This window comes from Sphaerodactylus townsendi, linkage group LG01 (assembly GCF_021028975.2).
Source record: "Sphaerodactylus townsendi isolate TG3544 linkage group LG01, MPM_Stown_v2.3, whole genome shotgun sequence".
In the NCBI taxonomy this organism is placed as follows: Eukaryota; Metazoa; Chordata; class Lepidosauria; order Squamata; family Sphaerodactylidae; genus Sphaerodactylus; species Sphaerodactylus townsendi.
Window position 1 is genome coordinate 190,748,643 of NC_059425.1, and position 19,325 is coordinate 190,767,967.

At 48.5% G+C, this 19,325-nt stretch overlaps 1 protein-coding gene across 8 annotated transcripts in view; it reads right to left on the reverse strand.

The window, feature by feature from the left end:
• Positions 1-19,325, reverse strand: part of LOC125435696 (protein eva-1 homolog C-like) — a 330,938-nt gene that overhangs the window by 51,992 nt on the left and 259,621 nt on the right. For all 8 annotated transcript variants that reach the window (XR_007244905.1, XM_048502064.1, XM_048502025.1 and 5 more), the window contains one exon: positions 1,162-1,326. Coding sequence is in view for 7 of the 8 variants with exons in the window: in XM_048502064.1 (XP_048358021.1) it covers positions 1,162-1,326 (165 nt within the window). In the remaining variant the exon portion in view is untranslated. The remainder of the gene's footprint in view (positions 1-1,161; positions 1,327-19,325) is intronic.

Here is a 19,325-nt window from a genome sequence, read left to right on the forward strand (position 1 = left end):
ACCCCCTGCCATGCAAGAACCCACAATCAAAGCACTCCCGACATATGTTCATCCAGCCTCTATTTAAAAACCTCCAAAGAAGGAGACTCCACCACTCTCCGAGGCAGGGAATTCCACTGTCAAACAGGCCTGGTGGTCAGAAAGTTCTTCCTCATGTTTATGTGGAATCTCTTTTCCTGCGCCTTCAATCCATTACTCTGTGTCCTAGTCTCTGAGGCAGCAGAAAACAAGCTTGCTCCCTCTTCGACATGACATCCCTTAAAATATTGAAACATAGCTATCATGTCCCCCCTTCACCTTTGCTTCTCTAGACTAAACCTCCCCAGCTCCCTAAGCCTCTCTTCATAGGGCTTGGACCTGTGACCATTTTAGTTGCCCTCCCCTGGATACGTTCCAGCTTATCAATATCCTTCTTAAATTGCAGTGCCCAGAACTGAACACCGTACTCTATTTATTTATTGATTGATTGATTGATTGATTCGATTTGGTAAACCGCCCTACCCCCAAAGGGCTCTAGGTGAGGTCTGACCAATGCTGCATAGAGTGGTACAATTACATCCCTTGATACTCTTATTGATGCATCCCAGAATTGCACTGGCTTTCTTGGCTGCTTGTCTAACCCTTTCCCTGCCTGCCACTTCTCTAGGACAAATCTTTTGAATAATTTTTTTAAAGATGCAAATATTACCCTTCCTGATTGTGTTAGGAAATGTCTTCTCTTCTAGGAAACTATGTGCTGATCAGGAGAGCACAGCTGGTTAAGCAACACTGATAGCTGAGCACTGGGTTTTATTAGTACTCGATTTTCTCTGCTGCTGTAGAGTTTTAATGGATTAAAAATTATGATCCCCTTTGGAGTGCTTTGTTAGAGAGAGAGATGGTTTTTGAAATGTCACAGGTAAAACTAAAACACAGTCTGACAGGCCCTCAGAACAGATTATTCTGTTTAGGTCAGTCGCGGCCGCCACGAAATTGCAGCTACCTCCCCAATGCAGTATGCCTGCCACTCCCACCTGGAATGGCTGCCTATCATTGACAGGTGAAGCGGAGCATGTAAGTGACCCCAGCCCCCTCCACACAGACACTGTCAATTACAGGAAGACGTGATCATCCTTGCCCCCGACAAGACTGTTTGCCAAATACTGCTATAACGGTGGCTACCTGGAAGGATGTGATCTGCAGTGGAGGATGAGGCATCAGAGATAAACGTTCCGTCTCCTATGACGTTTGGATCGGGTTCTCTTGGCAGTTGTGGGAAACGGGTCTGTGGAACCCCCTGGTAGCTTGTGGGGTTTGGCTGAGTTTCATGCAGCAGTTTCTTGGGCACTGGAAGGAAGAAGGCAGGATTGTTAGGGTGGATAATAATTAGGGTGGCTCAGACGTGACCTAATGAAGCTGCAAGCAAGCTCACAGAGGCCTTGCCAAAGGGCTTGCGTAACCTGGCAGAAATGGGGGTGCAGGTGCCAGGTGACTAGATCCATCATCAGGACTCAAGCACAATAAACCCTACACATAATTATGGTTTTGGCAAAAAGGATGTACGCGGGTTAAAGCCTTTGGAGGAGACAGCAGTTAAAGCAGTTCAGTGCATAGACTGGAATGCACAGCAAGACAGGAGCAGGGCCGCACGGACGGACGGCTGAGACAGCAGGGCTCTGGTTGGCTGCAGAGGTGCCGGGGAGCAAGGACAGAAACCATGGGAAATTTCAGCACCTTGTCATTCAACCGGCCTGCACAGCCAAGCACCACAGAGTGAAACAGCTGGGACTGCAGCACTTCAAAGGCAGAGGAGAGGAGCGCAGTAAATGTTCACCCACAGAAACGAAGCAGCCTCCCCAGTGATGTAAACGTGACTGAAGATCAGCAGTGGACAAGAAATGTCTGGCTTCTCTTTAGGCTCCAGTTGGACATCTGTTGATACCAGAAATGTCAACTCCGTGATGGGAAACCCATGGGGATTTGCGGGGAATGAACCCCAGTGAGTCTGGAGTCAGGGGAGAGGAGGACCCACAGCAGGGCCTAGTGCCGCAGAATTCACGCTTCAAAGCAGCCATTTTCTCCAAAGGATCTCTAGTCTGGAGATCAGCTGGATTTCCGGGAGATCTCCAGGCCCCACCTGGAGGAAGGCAACCTTCAGCCCCAGCAGCTGTTTATCCAACCATTATCTGGTGGAGAGCACCACTTGGGTCAATTCTGGACAGAATAGTTATACATTTGGTATTATGGGTGCCCATTTCTGTGAAGGAATGGAGTTAAGACTGGGAGGAAATACTCCGATTTCTTTCACACGAGCCCGGCTTTTTTTGTTGTTGTTTTTACAACGCAAATGAAGCCACACATGCTCAGAGTACTATGTCCCATCCACATTTAAAGGTGTGCAAGAAAACACAGCATGAGACACATACTCTCTCTCTCTCTCTCTCTCTCTCTCTCTCACTCTCACACACACACACACACACACACACACACAATACCAAATAGCATTTGACTGGTCTTTGAGGCTGTCACAGGGTGGGAGCATCTTGCCAGGTAGGGGCTTCCCCACCCCTCCCCCCCAGAATCCAGTTGGGAACGTGAGCACAGAACGGCAGGGCTGGGCTCTCCAGGCTGTGGCTCGGCTAGTGCTTGGCGAGAGTGAGCGGGACCAGGGCGAGCACTCGTGCTTTCCCACGTGGCCTTGCTTGACTGGCTCCTGGGAGAGCTGTCAAAGGGCATAACACTTGCTTGGGGGATGTTCCAGGAAGGGCGGGCTGCGACTCAACAGAAATGAGACTGACGTGATGTGAGGCGGGGAGAACAGGCAGCAGGGTGGGAAAAATAAATTGGTTTTGATCCCTTGGCGTTCGCATGGAAGCGATTCAACATGGGATTTTGGGGAAAGATCATCATTTTAGCAGTTTTTGAAAAGCCTAGGATGAGGGAAATATCATGGGGCAAACCCACTTTAGGACCAAAAAACCGTGCGGACTTCTTGGCTAATCTGGGATATTTGGATCGTGTGGAATCAACCCCAGTAGCAGCTCTCTGAGGGTGACCCCCTCCTAGGGTTTTCAAGGCAAGTGGCAAAAGGAGGTAGTTTGCCTTCCTCTTTGTAGCAGTGCTGGACTTCCTTGGTGGACTCCCATCCATCCATTTAGTTTCTGAGCAGGGCCAAGACCTGTCTAGTCTGGGACATCCATTATCTAGGGCAGTGATGGTGAACCTATGGCATGGGTGCCAGAGGTGGCACTCAGAGCCCTCTCTGTGGGCACACACAAACAGACTGCCCCCCCCCCCCACACACACACACATCTAGGCTGGCCTGGGCCACTGGGCTCGATTATTAGCATTAAACCGAAGGCCTAGTTTTGGGGAAGTAGTGTAGGTAATCCTGTTAAGCACTGTTAAACTAAAGCACAATCCTTTACCTGGGAGTAAGCTCGGTTGCTGGCAATGGGGCTTGCTTCTGAGTAAACCCTCCTAGGGTCATGATTCACCGTTGGAAGAGTTGCACGGTTGCTTCAAAGCAGTGATTCCCAAAGTGGGCGCCACCGCCCCCTGGTGGGTGCTGCAGCGACCCAGGGGGGCAGTGATGGCCACAGGTAGAAACATTAATACATATATCTTTCTGTTTAATTGCTATTAAAATTTTTAAAAAATTAATTTCCAGGGGGCGCTAAGTAATATTTTTTCTGGAAAGGGGGCGGTAGGCCAAATAAGTTTGGGAACCACTGCTTTAAAGCAAAGCCATCGACTATCACCAAGCTTACTCCTGAGTAACGCACGCCTCAGAGCCAACCGTTTTTTCTAAACAAAAACCTCAGTATTCAGGTTAAATTATCGTGTTGGCACTTTGTGATAAATAAGTGGGTTTGGGGTTGCAATTTGGGCACTCGGTCTCGAAAAAGTTCGCCATCACTGATCTAGGGCAGCCATTATCTAGGCCAGGGGTCTGCAACCTGCCGCTCTCCAGATGTTCATGGACTACAATTCCCATCATCCACTGCCACCATGGCCAATTGGCCATGGTGGCAGGGGCTGATGGGAATTGTAGTCCATGAACGTCTGGAGAGCCGCAGGTTGCAGACCCCTGATCTAGGCAATAGTAGATGGGCTATCCTTTCAGACACTACAACACTCCCTGTTGTTGGTAAGGATAGACAGCAAGTGTTTCGCTCATATTAAGTGCATTCTGTCCTGACACTACTATATCTTTAAAGGTACAGATATTACAGGAAACTGTAGGTTGTTTTGCATGAACCCACATTGTGCTACTTGGGAACGAGCCAAAGGCGCTGGGTGCAAATCATGCCCTGCTTAGAAAGACAAAATACTTGGAATGGGCTCTGAAGAGCTTAGAGGAGGGGAAAGAACCCATTTCTGAGATCTCAGCCTCCTGTTCAATCAACCTAACAGTATTAAAGCACAGAGCGCCCGGTTTCAGGTACAAATAACATCCCTCCTCAAGCGCAGCTTGTCCCAAGAGGAAAAAGGGTCGGCCGCCTCCCTCCCTCGGTTGGGTCAGGCGGAGGCCTTAGGGAGGGGGATTGGTCTGCTTTCCACATTGGACAAGGTGTGTGTGTGGGGGGGGCCCTGCTGACTCCGCTAGCAGCACAGCCTTGCAGAGAAGCAGGTGAAGTCAACAGTGTGAAATGCCTCCTGCCCTCTTCACTGAGCATGAAGGCTGGCTGCTTGCCTCACCTCTCAGCTGATCTGTCCACGTGGACGCCCACCACCACAACGCTGTCTCTAAGCCGTGGGGCATCGTCAGCAAAAATTCTACTTCATGAGTCAAAATGGTCACTCTGCCATTGAAGTCGTGAGCAAGCCCACATTCGACTGTCACATGAAACAGGGGTTCTTTGGGTCGCCATTATCACACATTATGATCATTGTAATAACCTCGTAAAAATCTTAGAATGCATTCTTTTAAGCTACATTTTAAGAATCATTGAAGCATCGTAAATAAAAACAGAATCAAGTCAAATTTCATGATAGAAAATATTTCAACTTCCCCTTTTCTTCCTTTCTTTGTTTTCTGGAAACTGTAAACACTGTCAATATTAACATTATTCCCAGCAGACATCTGCAAGTTGGCCGTGGCTACATAAAAAGAGGGTGCAATTTAGCCACCAGAAGAGTCAGACAAACACACGCCCACACACACACACAGAGACAGACAGACAGACAGACAGACAAACACACACACTGCAGAGCTGGCTGAAACACCTTGGAGGTGAAACGCTCCTAGCTCACTCCTCTCTTACCCTGATGTCTGATGTGGGGGCAGCCACAGGTCAGCTGTCCTTGAGGAATGCCTGTTTACCTAGAATCTGAGGTACCCGAGTTCAAATTCCCCCGCAAGCATGATACTTATGGGGCGATCCGGGACTCCTCCCACTCCCTAATCTGTCTCACAGGGGGGCTGTGAGGAAAGAATGAAGACCTGGAAGAAGGGTGGGATGAAAAATTCACTTGACAGAAAACAAAATCCAAAGCAGCTGATGTAGAAAATGCAGTCCAAATTAAGACAGACGCCCTGCCCCTGGACTGTTCAACAACGAGACTTCAGCGTGGTGTGGTGGTTAAGAGCAGGTACACTCTAATCTGGGGGAACCGGACTTGATCCCCTGCTCTGCCACTTGAGCTATGGAGGCTTATCTGGGGAACTAGATTAGCCTGTGCATTCCAACACATGCCAGCTGGGTGACCTTGGGCTAGTCACAGTTTTCTCAGAACTCTCTCAGCCGCACCCACCTCACAGGGTGTTTGTTGTGGAGGAAGGAAGGGAAAGGAGATTGTAAGTCCCTTTGAGTCTCCTTACAAAAGAGAAAGGGGGGTATAAATCCAAACTCTTCTTCACAGCAAGGCCGCTACCTTTCCTTAAGCCTTTCCTCGCTGGCTGGGCTGTTGCTGCTGAGAAAAACCTCCTTGCTCATCCAGGGATGGAAGAGAACGCGAAGTCACAAAGGGACATGGCTGCCGCTGTGCTGGTGGAGGTCAAGGCTGGATAGGTGTTTCCACCATGGGGTGAAGCTGATCTGACAGGGTCTAGCCCCTGAATAGCAGCTGTGGCAGTAGTCACTGGAGGAGGAGGAGGAGGTGATGATGATGATGATGATGTTTGGCTTTATACCCTGACTTTCTCTCCTGTGAGGAGACTCAAGGTGGCTTACAAACTTTTTTCCCCTTCTTCCCCCCACAACAGACACCTTGTGTGGTAGGTGTGGCTGAGAGAGTTCAGAGAGAGCTGTGACTAACCCAAGGTCACCCAATAGGAATGCAGGAGAACGGAGACACATCTGGTTCACCAGATAAGCCTCTGCCATTCAGGTGGAGGAGTGGGGAATCAAACCCGGTTCTCCAGTTTAGAATCCACCTGCTCTTAACCACGACACCACGCTTGTTAATAGGTCATGTGAAAGTGCTCCACCTGAGCTGCTACCAGTAGGGATTCTGGACCTGGTGGCTGGAGATATCCTCAGATTACAACTGATCAAGCAAAATCTGGAGAAAATAGTCACTTTGGAAGGCAGACTGCATAATGGCACGATGTCCCACTGGCGTCCCTCCCTTCCCCAAGCTCCGCCCTCCTCGGGCTCCGCCCCTCAAACCTCCTCGGGCTCCGCCCTCCTCGGGCTCCGCCCCTCAAGGTGCTTCCCAATCCAGAGCTGGGAAACTCTGCTGCGACTCAGAGAAAACAGTGTCGACACTGATGGACGGCGGGTCTCATTCAGAAGAAGGCGGCTTCTGGTGCACAGATCAAACTGACTTGCAGAGCTTCTCAATTAAAATGAGATGTTCTGTGATGCATGATGTGTTCCTGCATTTCAGGGGGTTGGACTTGATTCTAAGGTGGGTGGTCCTTCCAAGTCCTTCCCACCCTGGTCTAGCAGCGCCTTGGTTTGTGTGCGCCAGTCGGGCAGCAAGAAATTCACGGCCACACAACAGTTCAGCACAGGAAGTCAAGGCTACAGGCCACATCCCCTTGCGGTTTGGTGAACAGTCTTTTATTAGACACGAAAACAAACCAAGCCCTGGGCCTGGAAGGAGGCCAGTAGATGGTATGTTGGAAAACTTGGCAGTTACAAAAAAACATCCTAGATTCATTAGCTGACCACACACAGCCAGCAGCCCCACTGGCTTCTGGGGGGTGGGGGTGGGCGGGGGCACATAAAACTTTTGATATCTGAGCTTTTCTCTGCTCTGAAAATAACCAGGGGACGGGGTTCCTCCCACTTTTCTACAGAGATGCTCCCAGCCACTAACTAAAAAGTGACTCAGAGCATACAATGCCTCCGTTTTCCTGAAAATCAGAGTTGCATTGGGCAGTTTCTGAAGACGTATCTTTGTTGTGCAGCCCGTTCTTTTCACTACCCACCTGCACATGTCACAGATGTGTCAAGAGGACAAGGCGACTACCTGGCCCCCAGCGATTCATCTGCTCCCTGGCAGAGACTCCAGAGCTTAAAGTAAGAACCCCTGTACGGTTGCCAGCCTCCAGGTGGGCAAACAGAACAAATCAGTGCACAACGTTAGTATGTCAAACGGAGAAGGGGAACAGAATTGACCAAGTCAAAAGTTTCAACTACTTGGGAATCCGTTTCCAATATAACCTGAATTGGACCGAGCAGTACAAGCACATCTCCCTCTCCACCAATCAGTGCGCGGCAGCAATTAGGCGGTTCTTCTACTCCCAAGGGGGTCAATGCGTCCCAGCAGCAGTGAGAGCCTTTGAAGGCAAACTGATCCCAAAAACCTTGTATGGCTTCTCTCCAATCTGGCTAAATCATATATAATCTAAAGCCTCTTGGAGCTCTATACAATCTAGCTTCCTTCTTTTCAAGAAACTAACTTGGAATTTCGAACAGCGTGTCATCTCTCTCTTTATGTTCGGAATTAGGTCTAAATCTTCTCGAAACACGTATATGGCTCTCCCCGGGCTTCGATATCACTGGTCTGCGCCTCCATTTCGACATCAGAACAGGACAGCCTAACAAAGCGAATGCTTTTCGGATTCCTACCTCTCCACTTGGAGTCTTCTGATCAAGGAAAAAATTAATTCGTTAGGCTTCGCTTTTAGACTTTTCTGCACATGAACATGTGGACGGCTAAGCAAATAGTCAAACTTCTGTCGCTAAGGCTACTTGACATTGAAAATCAATTGCTTTCTACTCAATACATGAAGGGCATTTTACCGGAGGGCTCCCACCTAGGGTTGGTCAATACTAAAAAAATTCGGTAAAATTCGGATTTGGGTATTTTGGGGCATAAAATGATTTGTATGCCCGAATCCAAATCATAGCCGATTCGGATATGCCCGAAAATTCGGGTAAATCCGAAAAATTCGGGTCTGTTTTATTATTTTTTTTGAATTTTTAGTGTTTTTACACGTTTTGGCCTGCAGGGGACGCAATTGTAAAGCCCAAACGGCACCAAGAATTTCAAGATAGCCTCTAGAGACTGTCCTGATTATCCTCCCCAAGTTTTGTGCAGTTTGGTTTAGAAGGGGCAAAGTTATTGACCCTCAAAAGGGGTGCCCCATCCCCCATTGTTTCCAATGGAATTACTAACAGGAGATGGGGTTGCTACACTTTTGAAGGCTATCCATAACTTTGGGACCCCATGAACCAAACTTCACCAAACTTGGGGAGGTATCATCAGGACAGCAATTTTGTATGATACCCTGAAATTTTGGTGACAGTAGCTCTAAAACTGCACCCCTCACAGTCACCCAAAGAAATTTCCCAGATTCTGTGTGCTCTGTAGTGGCTGGCTGGCTCCATTGCAGCCACTGGGAAATTTCTGTGGGAGGGCTGTGGAGTCCACATTTCTCATGGTGGTAAAACCCACAAAACTTTCAGGGTATCTTCAGGAGAGTTCTCTTCATGACACCATCCAGGTTTAGTGATCATTAAGCTTCAAGGGGTTCAATGTTGTGGGAAGGGTCCATGTCCCACAGCCGCCATAAGGAGAGTTCCTCAAGCCTCGGTGGTGTCATCCAGCGTTTTGACTGAAGATACCCTACACGTTTTGTGAGTGTACCTTAATAAATGTGCACCCCACAGCTTACACTCCACCAGAAATTCCCCATTGACAGCAATGCAGAGAAGTCAACTGCAGAGCACAGAATCTTGGGCAACAATTTTTTGGGTGCCCTGCAGGGGCGCATTTTAGACATAAAAGCACCAAAATATCAGGGTATCATCAGGAGACTGGTCCTTGTTGACACCCCCCAAGCTTGGTGCAGTTTGGGTTTAGGGGCCAAAGTTATGGGACCACTCAAAATGGTAGCCATCATCTCCTTTAGCTCCCACATTGGAAACAATGGGGGGGATAAGGACCCCTCTTTGAGGGGCCATAACTTTGCCCCCCCCCTGAACCAAACTGCACCAAACCTGGGGGGGGTGTCATCAGGACTGTCTTCTGATGATACCCTGAAATTCGATGCCACTAGCTTTAAAAATTCCGGTTTTCATGTTTCACCGCTCCTGCACATGAAGCCTGCTGGAGTGAGTGAGCGGTGAAACATGCAAACCAGCATTTTTAAAGCTAGTGACATCAAACTTTCAGGGTATCATCAGGAGACTGTCCTGATGATACCCCCAAAGTTTGGTGCAGTTTGGTTCTGAGAGGAGCCAAAGTTATGGACTCTCAAATGTGTAGCCCCCATCCCCTATCAGCTCCCATTGGAAACAACAATGGGGATAGTTGCACCCCTTTTGAGAGGTCCATACCTGAACCAAACTGCACCAAACTTGGTGGGCAACATCAGGACAGTCACCTGATGATACTCTGATAATTTGGTGCCTATACATCTAAAAATACGCTCTCCTGCAGGCACCCCCAGAAATTTGCATCACCAAGATTCTTTGTTCCTGCAGTGACTTAGATGTATTGCTGTCAATGGGGGAATTTCTGGTAGAGGGGCTGTGAGGTGCACATTTCTGAGAGGTATGGTCACAAAACATTGGGGTTCAGAGGTATCTTCATGAGAGTCTCTGGATGACACCATCCAGGTTTGGGGAATTTGCTTCAGGGGGGGGGTTTAATTCTATGTGACTCCAAAAAAAGGGTAGGGCTCCATCTCCCACTGCCCCTTCTGAAGTAAAGTTCCCCAAAAACCTAGATGGTGTCATCCAGAGACTCTCCTGAAGATACCTCTGAAAGTTTTGTGGGTTTACCATGAAAATGTGCACCCCACAACCCTCTATCAGAAATGCCCTATTGGACAGCAATGCAGTTAAGTCACTGCAGAACAAAGAATCTTGTATTAAGTCTGGGGGTGCCTCTGCAGTCGGAAGTGCATTTGTAGATGTAATTGGTACTAATATTTCAGTGTAATCATCAGGAGACTTTCCTCGATGATGCCCTCCAAGTTTGGTGCAGAAGTTTGGTTCAGGGGGGCCAAAGTTATGGACCCTCAAAAGGGTAGCCTCATCTCCTTAGTTCCCATTGGAAAGAATGGGGGATAGGGACACCCCTTTTGGGGATCCATAACTTTGGCTCCCCTAAACCAAACTGCACCAAACTTGGAGGGTATCATCAGGACAGTCTCCTGATGATACCCTGAAATTTTGGTGCCGATATGTTTAAAAATGCGCCCCCTGCATGCCGAAATGTGAAAAAACACCAAAAAATAAAAACGCAATTCGGCTGGTGATCCGAATCCCATGGATTCGGATCTGTTAAGATTCGGACAGCTCAGATTCGGACCCTGCTCGTCCGAATCCGTCCGAATCCGTGCAGATTCGGTAAAAATCCAGATTCGGACTGTCCGAATCTCCAACCCTACTCCCACCCTCTTCCCTTCAGTAAAGGGCTACCAAGGTACTTTTACAATATATCTTCACCATATCTCCGATGTACCCTAATGCTAGCCCGACTAAATGCCCTACCTTCAGCAGTCCTGAGCGGCAGATTTCTCCAGATCCCATACCAACAAAGAACGTGTCCCTGCTCACAAAAAGCCATCGAAACAATCGAGCACATCCTCCTAGATTGCGAACTATATACTTCTATCTTAGAAGACAATATATAGACCCATACACTGAGAACTATGCCAACTCACCAGACAAGGTTAAATCCTTCTTTCTGCTTTGTGATCAGTCTCCTCAGAGATCCCTAGACGTTGCCAAATTCCTGGCGCTGGCACAGCAGATTCGCCACAGATTTTAGTTTATTTATTTATTTATTGTTTTAACTGCTGGAAATGTTCGAACCTACTTATTTTAACTTGATTCTCCTCAACCTCCCTGTTGTATTTTAAACTTATGCCAATAAAAAGGTTGATGATGATGATGATGATGATGACCATGTTGCACACCAAACACACAAACAACTATTTCACATTAATCACGTTTATATACTCTTATATCATTATCTATAACGTGAACTAACACCAGTAACTAGCTTGTTAAATACCCTATCATAATTATCCTAATATAAATATCTATATCATACATATGAGGGATATAATGCCACTCTTTGCTTTTGTTCACAGGAAAGGATCAGTCCTTGCAATGAGTGCAGTTCTCCTGCTCAAGCAGTCAAGAGCCCCTTGCTGTGCTTTCCCGTGGATCACCTTGTAACTTCTTGAAAACACAATCAGTCTCTTGTCCTCTCATTTGCCTTCTAGTGAATTGCCAGCTCATGCATCATACCACAGAAGGAGGTGAAATCAGTGACGTAGTCAATGAAATCAATAAATATCACAGAACGGGACACGCGTTTAGCGGCACTTTCGCTAATCTTCTTCAGTGCTGGATTTCATTTCTAGTTACACATTGGGGCTGTTTTTGCATCTTGTTTTGACTTCCCCAATTACAGATAATGATAGAAGAGTATATAAATGTGATTAATGTGATACGGTTGTTTGGGTGTTTGGTGTGCAACGTGGTCCTTCTCCGTTTGCCAGCCTCCAGGTGCGGCCTGGAGCTCTGCTGGAATCACAACGGCGCTCCAGTTCAGTTCCCCGGAAGAAAATGGCTGCTTTTGAGGGTGGGCTCTACTGCACGACACCCTTCTGCAGTCCCTCCCCTCCCCAAATCCCGCCCTCCTCAGGCTCCAACCCCCCATCTCCAAGAATTTTGCAAGCCAGAGTTGGAAACCCCGTCCAGGGTTCAGCAAACAGCTCACAACAATAAATGGAAAGCAGCAGAATAAAACAATATGTGAAAATCTTGCTTCAAACCGGCAGTAACCCGACAAAAAGCCATAAAAGGGCAGGATTGAACACGTCGCTTAACCAAACGCTCTGGCAACTGGAACCGCTTCTCCTGGCACTAAGCTCTAGCAACTTATTTATTCTTGGAAGCATAAAGTGGGTGATTGGGACAAAATGGACAAAAATACTTATAAAACGTGAACTTACGCAAAACAAACAGCCATAAAATCTTGCAAGGAGCAGCGGGCAAAACGTTCAGGAATTTCCCAACCAAGAGTGAGCAGCCTGGCCAGGCGGAGGGTCTCCAGCAGACCGAGAGCAGGCACGGACTGGGGCCACCGTTTGGGGAGGAGGGGAGGCCCAGAAGTGATGTGATGCCACAGCCCGCCCCCCCTCCAATGCTGCTGTTTTCTCCAGGGGAAATTATCTCTGTAGGCTGGAAAGCAGGCTGAGATTCCAGAAGATTTCCAGGCCACACCTGGTGGTTGGGAACTTTAGCTGTGAGACCAATGAACACAGTCCTACTCCTGCCTGCTTTCAAATCTCCTGTGGCATGCGCACAGGAAGGGAAAATGTCAGCAGTATGAACTGATGCCCGCAGTAGCTTGTAGCTTGATATGACATTATTGCAATGTGTGAACTAGATTCTCTAAATGTCCCGTGTTCATTTTTTAAAAGAACCTGGTACATGCAGTGTTACGGCACCTCAATATATCTATATTTAATTGTCAGTGAAAACCAACTTGTGGGGTGCATTTGTGCATTTGTGCATGCAACAGCCGTCAAGAAAACAGGGTCACGGAAAATGGCGGCCGTGGAGGTGAGAAAATGCCAACCTTCCCACTCACCTGATTGGCAGCCAGGCCTTACGAGGATCTTCCATGAAACCTCACAAAAAAGCAGGTGTGAGAAACATCAGCAGAAAGCCACAGGAAATCCCAGTGGTTGGGCTGGCAGGGGGGCAGGGCTGCCAATCCGGGGGGTGGGGGGAGGGCTGGAGGTCTCCTGCCATTACGACTGATCTCTAGATAACAGAGATCCGTTTCCCTAAAGAAAATAGCTGCTTTGGGGGGTTGAGTTTGGCACGGTATGCAGCTGAAGTCCTTCCCCTCCCCAAACTCTGCCCCGCCCCAAATCTGTTGGCAAGAGATGATGATGGCATCACTACGTCATTTCCAGGTACAATCCCAAAGTAGCAAAAGGGTAGTTCTAGGAAGCGCAGAGAAACACTATGGTTTTATTGTAAGATTTTTTTAAAAAAAAAATCCTCTCCTGATTGCTGAGAGCAGTGGCAGGCAACGGAGCTCACCAGCTGGAGACCCCCTGCTCTAGGGGGCACCTGGCAAGCCTGCCCAGGGGGTGCGTGATGTGCCACAGTGCCACGAGGAAGCAGGGGGAAAACGCTCTTCCCGACAGCATCAAAACCAGGGCCAATCACACTTGCGAAAACGGTCCTTGTCTTTCCACAGGGCAGACGGTCTTTGGTCGTTTATGAAGGCAGAACTTACTCCATGGCTGCTTACATCACAGTGGGGTTTTCTTGCATTCTCCTGTTGGGGAATGATGCGCACCTACAGCCGTGCTGGGTGGGGGGGCGGGTGTCCTTTATGCAGAGCTCCAGCCGGCTTCAGCACTGCGCCTCCTCACAAAGAAGAAAAAGGAGCACGAGTTGGCAGCTTTAACCCACTGAGGCTGCAGGAGTCAAGGAGGGGATCCAGGCATCCAAGCCCCTGACTGGAAACCTGACAGACTGGCCCAAAGATTGGCCATTAAGGGCAGCCACGTGAGAGGGGGAAGGGGCAGAAGAGCAGGAAACTCAGAGAGAGCTGGACGCCCTCTGCTCTCCTTCGCTATCTCTGCAAACGGAGAGAAAAGGTTGCACTTTCACAGGTTTAAGAAACCATGGAGATTCGCTGATCTCAGAGCGCAGGGCGAGAAGTGTGCATAAGAACAGAACGGACACTCGATGTGAAGGCCATAAAAGGCCCTCGTCTTTCTGCAGGGCAGGAAATAGTGGAGAGGTTCTACAGGATGATGAAGCGTTCCTTCAGGAAGGGGGGAAATCTGTCCCTCTGGAAAACGGTCAAGTCAGGGAGAGGGCGACGTTAGGCCTAGGGTTGCCAAACTCCAGGTGATGTCTGCAGATCTCCCAGTTGACAACCGGGGGGGGGGGAGGTTGGGGGGGTGCCATCTCCCAGGATTACAACAGGTCTCCAGGCGACAGAGATCAGTTACTTGGGAGAAAATGAATGCCTTGGAAGGTGGACTTCATGACATGATGCCTCTCTGAGGTCCTCCCCTCCCCAAACCTGCCCACCACCCTCAGTCTCCACCCCCAAAATCTTCAGGAATTTCCCAATTGGCAGCCCTAGTTAGGCCCCTCCCACCTGACATGAGGTATTTTATATGGGAAAATGCTCATACATTAGTGGCACTGAAAGGGTCCAACCAAAGAACGCGGTTATCGTGTGATGAGTCGTTTATCTAGACTGGCCTTGAGTCACCATCTCCTTGACCAAGTAGAGAGTGAGAACTTGCTGAACATCAAGAGACTTCTCTCAATGCTGGGGCAGATGACTTATTTGGGGGCTTTAATTTATCCTGCATGCAAAGGTTAAGTTGTGTGTTTAGCTTAATACTCGAAGCTCAAAAATACGGACCTTTAAGTGTGTGCTTCAAGCAACTGTAGTTAAAAATGAGCAGAGCTTTTCTGGATTGACAACGTCCCATTCTCAATATCCAGGCTTGGTTGGTGGAGAGATCTAACCACTCATCCAGTCAGATTAATTGGCCAAGGCCACTGAATAGAAGCTTCAGGATTACAAAGAAGACAAAGCCGGAGAAGGGGAGGCGGTCCAATTCTTTTCAGGACCTTCTTGGGGCCAGCCTCCTGTCATGTGCTTGAGCATTGTAGATACAGGATGGGTGGTGCTGATACATTATGAGAAAGCGTGGTGCAGTGGTTAAGAGCAAGCGGATTCTAATCTGGAGAACCAGGTTTGATTCCCCACTCCTCCACCTGAGTGGCAGAGGCTTATCTGGTGAACCAGATGTGTTTCCACACTCCGACGTTCCCTCAGGGTGACCTTGGGCTAGTCACAGTTATCTTGGAACTCTCTCAGCCCCACCTACCTCACCAGGTGTCTGTTGTGGGGAGAGGAAGGGAAAGGAGAGAGAGGTGGGGTATAAATCCAAACTCTTCTTCTACTATTGGGTGACCTTGAGCCCGTCACAGTTCTCCAGTGACTACCACAAGTGTGTATTCATTTACAACTCTTTTAGGTCCCACAGGGGAGATGGGGGCTTTGTCGGGTGGGAGGAGTCTAGAACCAGGATTGAGCCAGCCGTCCCCTGCTCCTCCCTTGCCATGAGTCCAACCGTCCCATTTCTCTCCACTTCTACCAGTGCCATTATGATGGTGGTGATGGACAGTATTATGAGGTCACTGCTGGCTTATGGTAAGGCTACAAGGTTTTCAAGGCAGGAGAGATTCAGGTGTAATTTGACATTACCTGCCTCTTTCTAGCAGCCTTGAACTTCCTCAGTGGTCTCCCATCCAAGCGTAAACCAGGGCTGACCCTGCTTCGCTTCCAAGGTTTGGTAAGAGTGGGCTAGTCAGAGCTATACCGTATATGCAGGTGTAGGCTTTTATGGTGATGTTGTAACTTCCAGGCAGCGTTATAACCTTGGAGTTGCCACGCCGTGGGGCGCTTAGCAGCCAGTGGTCCTGGGTCCTGCCGTCATCGTAACTCAGATAATCAGCAGCTTCGAAATCCTTCCAAGAACGCCCTTCTGCGGCACATTTTATCCTCAACCTGCAACCTTCATTCAAGACTGTTTGACTTAACTTTGAACTTTTATGTTAGACTTTCCCTGAAGAAGTAATTGGAAGTGAATTATTTGCTCAAGGATGAAGAAAATTGCTTTGATGGGAGCTGGGGTTTTATTTTTTTTCCCAGGGCAGTTTTTATTGCAGAGGGATTTAAAAATGTGCCTCAGTATGAAATCGCAGGAAATGCCCAAAAACAAAACGACATCTTTAGCTGAGTTCCCCACCCCCACCCCCCACCCCCTGGGGTCCCTTGATCAGAGGTCCAAAGTCATCAGCGCTGGGCCCCCAGGCAGCACATCTCATCATGAACCAGAGCCAAACCAAACGCAAAATAGATGACTAGACCAGCTTGGTGGGTCCTTAATTTAAAAAATAGTGATTTATTTAGAGTAGATTCCTGCTTGGGGCAGCTTCCAGCCAAACCCCACAGTATAAAACACAAGCCATGAAGAACACATTAAAGACATTTTTAATAATAGAGAGACGCCGTGCCTCTCCCCCCCCCCCCAATTCTGTCCCCACAATCCTTTCCTATCAGAGGCCCTGTTTGGATCCAGAAGCTTCCCAGTATGAGCAAAAGGCCCAGTTGATTGATTGACAAGCTGACTGTTCGCTGCAGATGCGCCTTTGAGACGCTGTGTCACTGCCTTTCAGGTATAAGCCAGAATTTGATCCTGTCACTCAGGATTCTGTAAACTCTGTTCTTACTAGTCCTGAGTGACATGATCATATTTTTAATTACACCTAACAGACAAGGAAACAGCTCCTCCCACAGTTATAGCTGAAGCAAACTTGGAAGCAAAGCCTTTATTTTACTCCACTCCTTTAAAACCTGAGCCACAGCTCTGCATTAAGCAAAGGAGCAAACCACTTTTACGGCTTCACATGTGTAAAGTGCCATCAAACCACAACCCACTTATGGCCACCTCACAGGGTTTTCAAGGCAAGAGGAGTTCAGAGGTGGTTTGTCGTTGCCTTCATTTGCATACCAAGCCCAGTATTCTTAGTTGATCTCCCATCCCAGCACTGACCAGGACCAGTACTACTTAGTTTCTCAGATCTGATGAGATCAGGCCAGCCTGAGGCATCAGGATCAAGGCAGAGATTATCAGAGGTGGTTTGCCATTGCTTGTCTCTATGTACCTACTGCGGACTTTCTTGGTGAACTCCTACCCAAGTACCAACCTAAGATTGGGTTAGCCTGGAACATCCACAAAAGAGCACTGTTACCTCCTATTCATTTTTTTAAAACACCAAAGAAAACTCTTAATTGAAGTGTTGTGGGGTTTCCAGACTGTATGGCCATGTTCCAGTAGCATTTTCTCCTGATGTTTCACCTACATCTGTGGCTGGCAGCCTCAGAGGATCCTCTGAGATCCTCTGAAGGGATATGAAGCCTCTTTCTGTTGCATGTGATGTGCAGTGGTTGAGTCACACATGCAAGTTCTGGCTTGCTGCTCGCAATCATCAGAGGATCACCTGAGATCCTCTGAAGATGCCAGGAGAGAATGCTACTGGAACACGGCCATACAGCCCGGAAAAGCCACAACGCTCCAGTGACTCCGGCCGTGAAAGCCTTCGACAAGACAGTAAACTCTTAATTCATTGAAAAGTCACTCATGAAAAAAACAAGCACTGAACACAACTTTACTCCTGTGTGCGCCAGGGCCGAACTCCGGAGCCTCCTGACTTTGTGTTGCCCTTTTGTGCCCGGCTGAGCCCGGCTGGCTCCTTCCAGGCCTGACGGAGAATTAAAACCTGAGTTCACACATCTGCCAGTTGGGCTGGGTGACTGTGAGCATCAAGCCAGGACTTGAATGTGTGACTCAACCACTGCACATCCCATGCAACAAAAAGAGGTTTCGTATCACTTCATGGACACATGAGCCTGTCTTATGTTGAGTCAGTCCTCTTGGTCATAGAATCATAAAATCATAGAGTTGGAAGAGACCCGAAGGGCCATCCAGTCCAACCCTCGCAAGGCCAGGTCCACCAGAGGGCTTTCCCTGCCTGGCCCCACCCCGCCAGGCCCCGCCCCCAGCTAAGGAAAGTGGGGCGAGGGGGGCAGGGGCCCATAGGGAGGCGGAAAACTCAGAGTCTGCCCTGGGCTCCATTTTCCCTCGCTACGCCCCTAATGCCCGCCCACTCCCGATGCACTGACATCACTTCCCGTGCACCCATAAGGGCTGCCAGTGCATTGCTGGAGGGCAATGGGGATGCTCAAAACAGTGTGCAGAACAAGCGATGTCAGCACATTGTGGCATCATCAGCACATTACGGGCAAGTGCTCCACTCCTGTCAGTCGTCAGCAGCTACCTGGCAACCCTACCCCTGCCCCCACAGAGAGCTCACAGAACGGAGCACATCTCCTTTCCAAAGTACTATAACATTCTAGAAGAGGAAGAGGAAGCAGCAGCAGCAGCAGCAGCAGCAGCAGCAACTGCTGCACCACCTGCCACCGCTACTTTTGGATATGAGAAAAGTGAAGATGTGTATAAATCCACATTCTTACACTCTAGATATGGAAACCGTATGTTTAGTTTGTGCCCCATAACTCCTACACTATGTGAACAGGTTAGAACAGTGTTAGAACAGTGTTACATGGTATGTTTGCTCACACCTCAGCCTCCCTTGCTGCCCCCCCTCTCCATTTTCCCGCAGGACACATTTTCCACTTCTACACTGAAGCCTCCGCAAGACTGTGATCATCTTGGTGCAAATGGGCTTCTTTTCCAAACCAGTCTCATTTCATTTAGGTCACGGAGAATCTATATGGAGGGGGAGGGAACACAATTGATAGATAGAGCACGCTTTGAGCATCACAAAACTGGGGGGGGGGTGAGGGGCATTAGGGGCAAGTATTTTTATCCTTGCAAAGTGATACATGCATCAGCAAAAAAAGATGTGTCCTCCGATTCAGAGTAAACTCATACAGGATTGCAAGGAGTTAGATTCTTAGCAAATCTGATTCACTGCCACTAACTGAATATTTACTTTGTTGGTCCTCCTTTTGCATCAAATTGCACATTGCAGCTTAAGAAAAGCCTCGTAAAAAGGAAAAAAAAGTTGCTAACTGGGCTTCAAAAGTTTCAAATGTCCAAGCTTATATCTTATTACAGACTGACACCCCACAGATTCCCCTCCCCCCCTTTGAGTTTGCTCTGATTTCAGGGCCTATCTGACTATGGTGCCCTCAAGTGGGGTCTTCAAGGCAAAGAGACATTCAGAGGTGGTTTGCCAGTGCCTGCCTCTCCATCATGCTCCTGGTACTCCCTGGAGATCTTCCATCAAAACTCTAGAAACAGCAGAGAAGAGTAGCAGTGGAGAAGAGGAGTGGGCCAGAAAGGG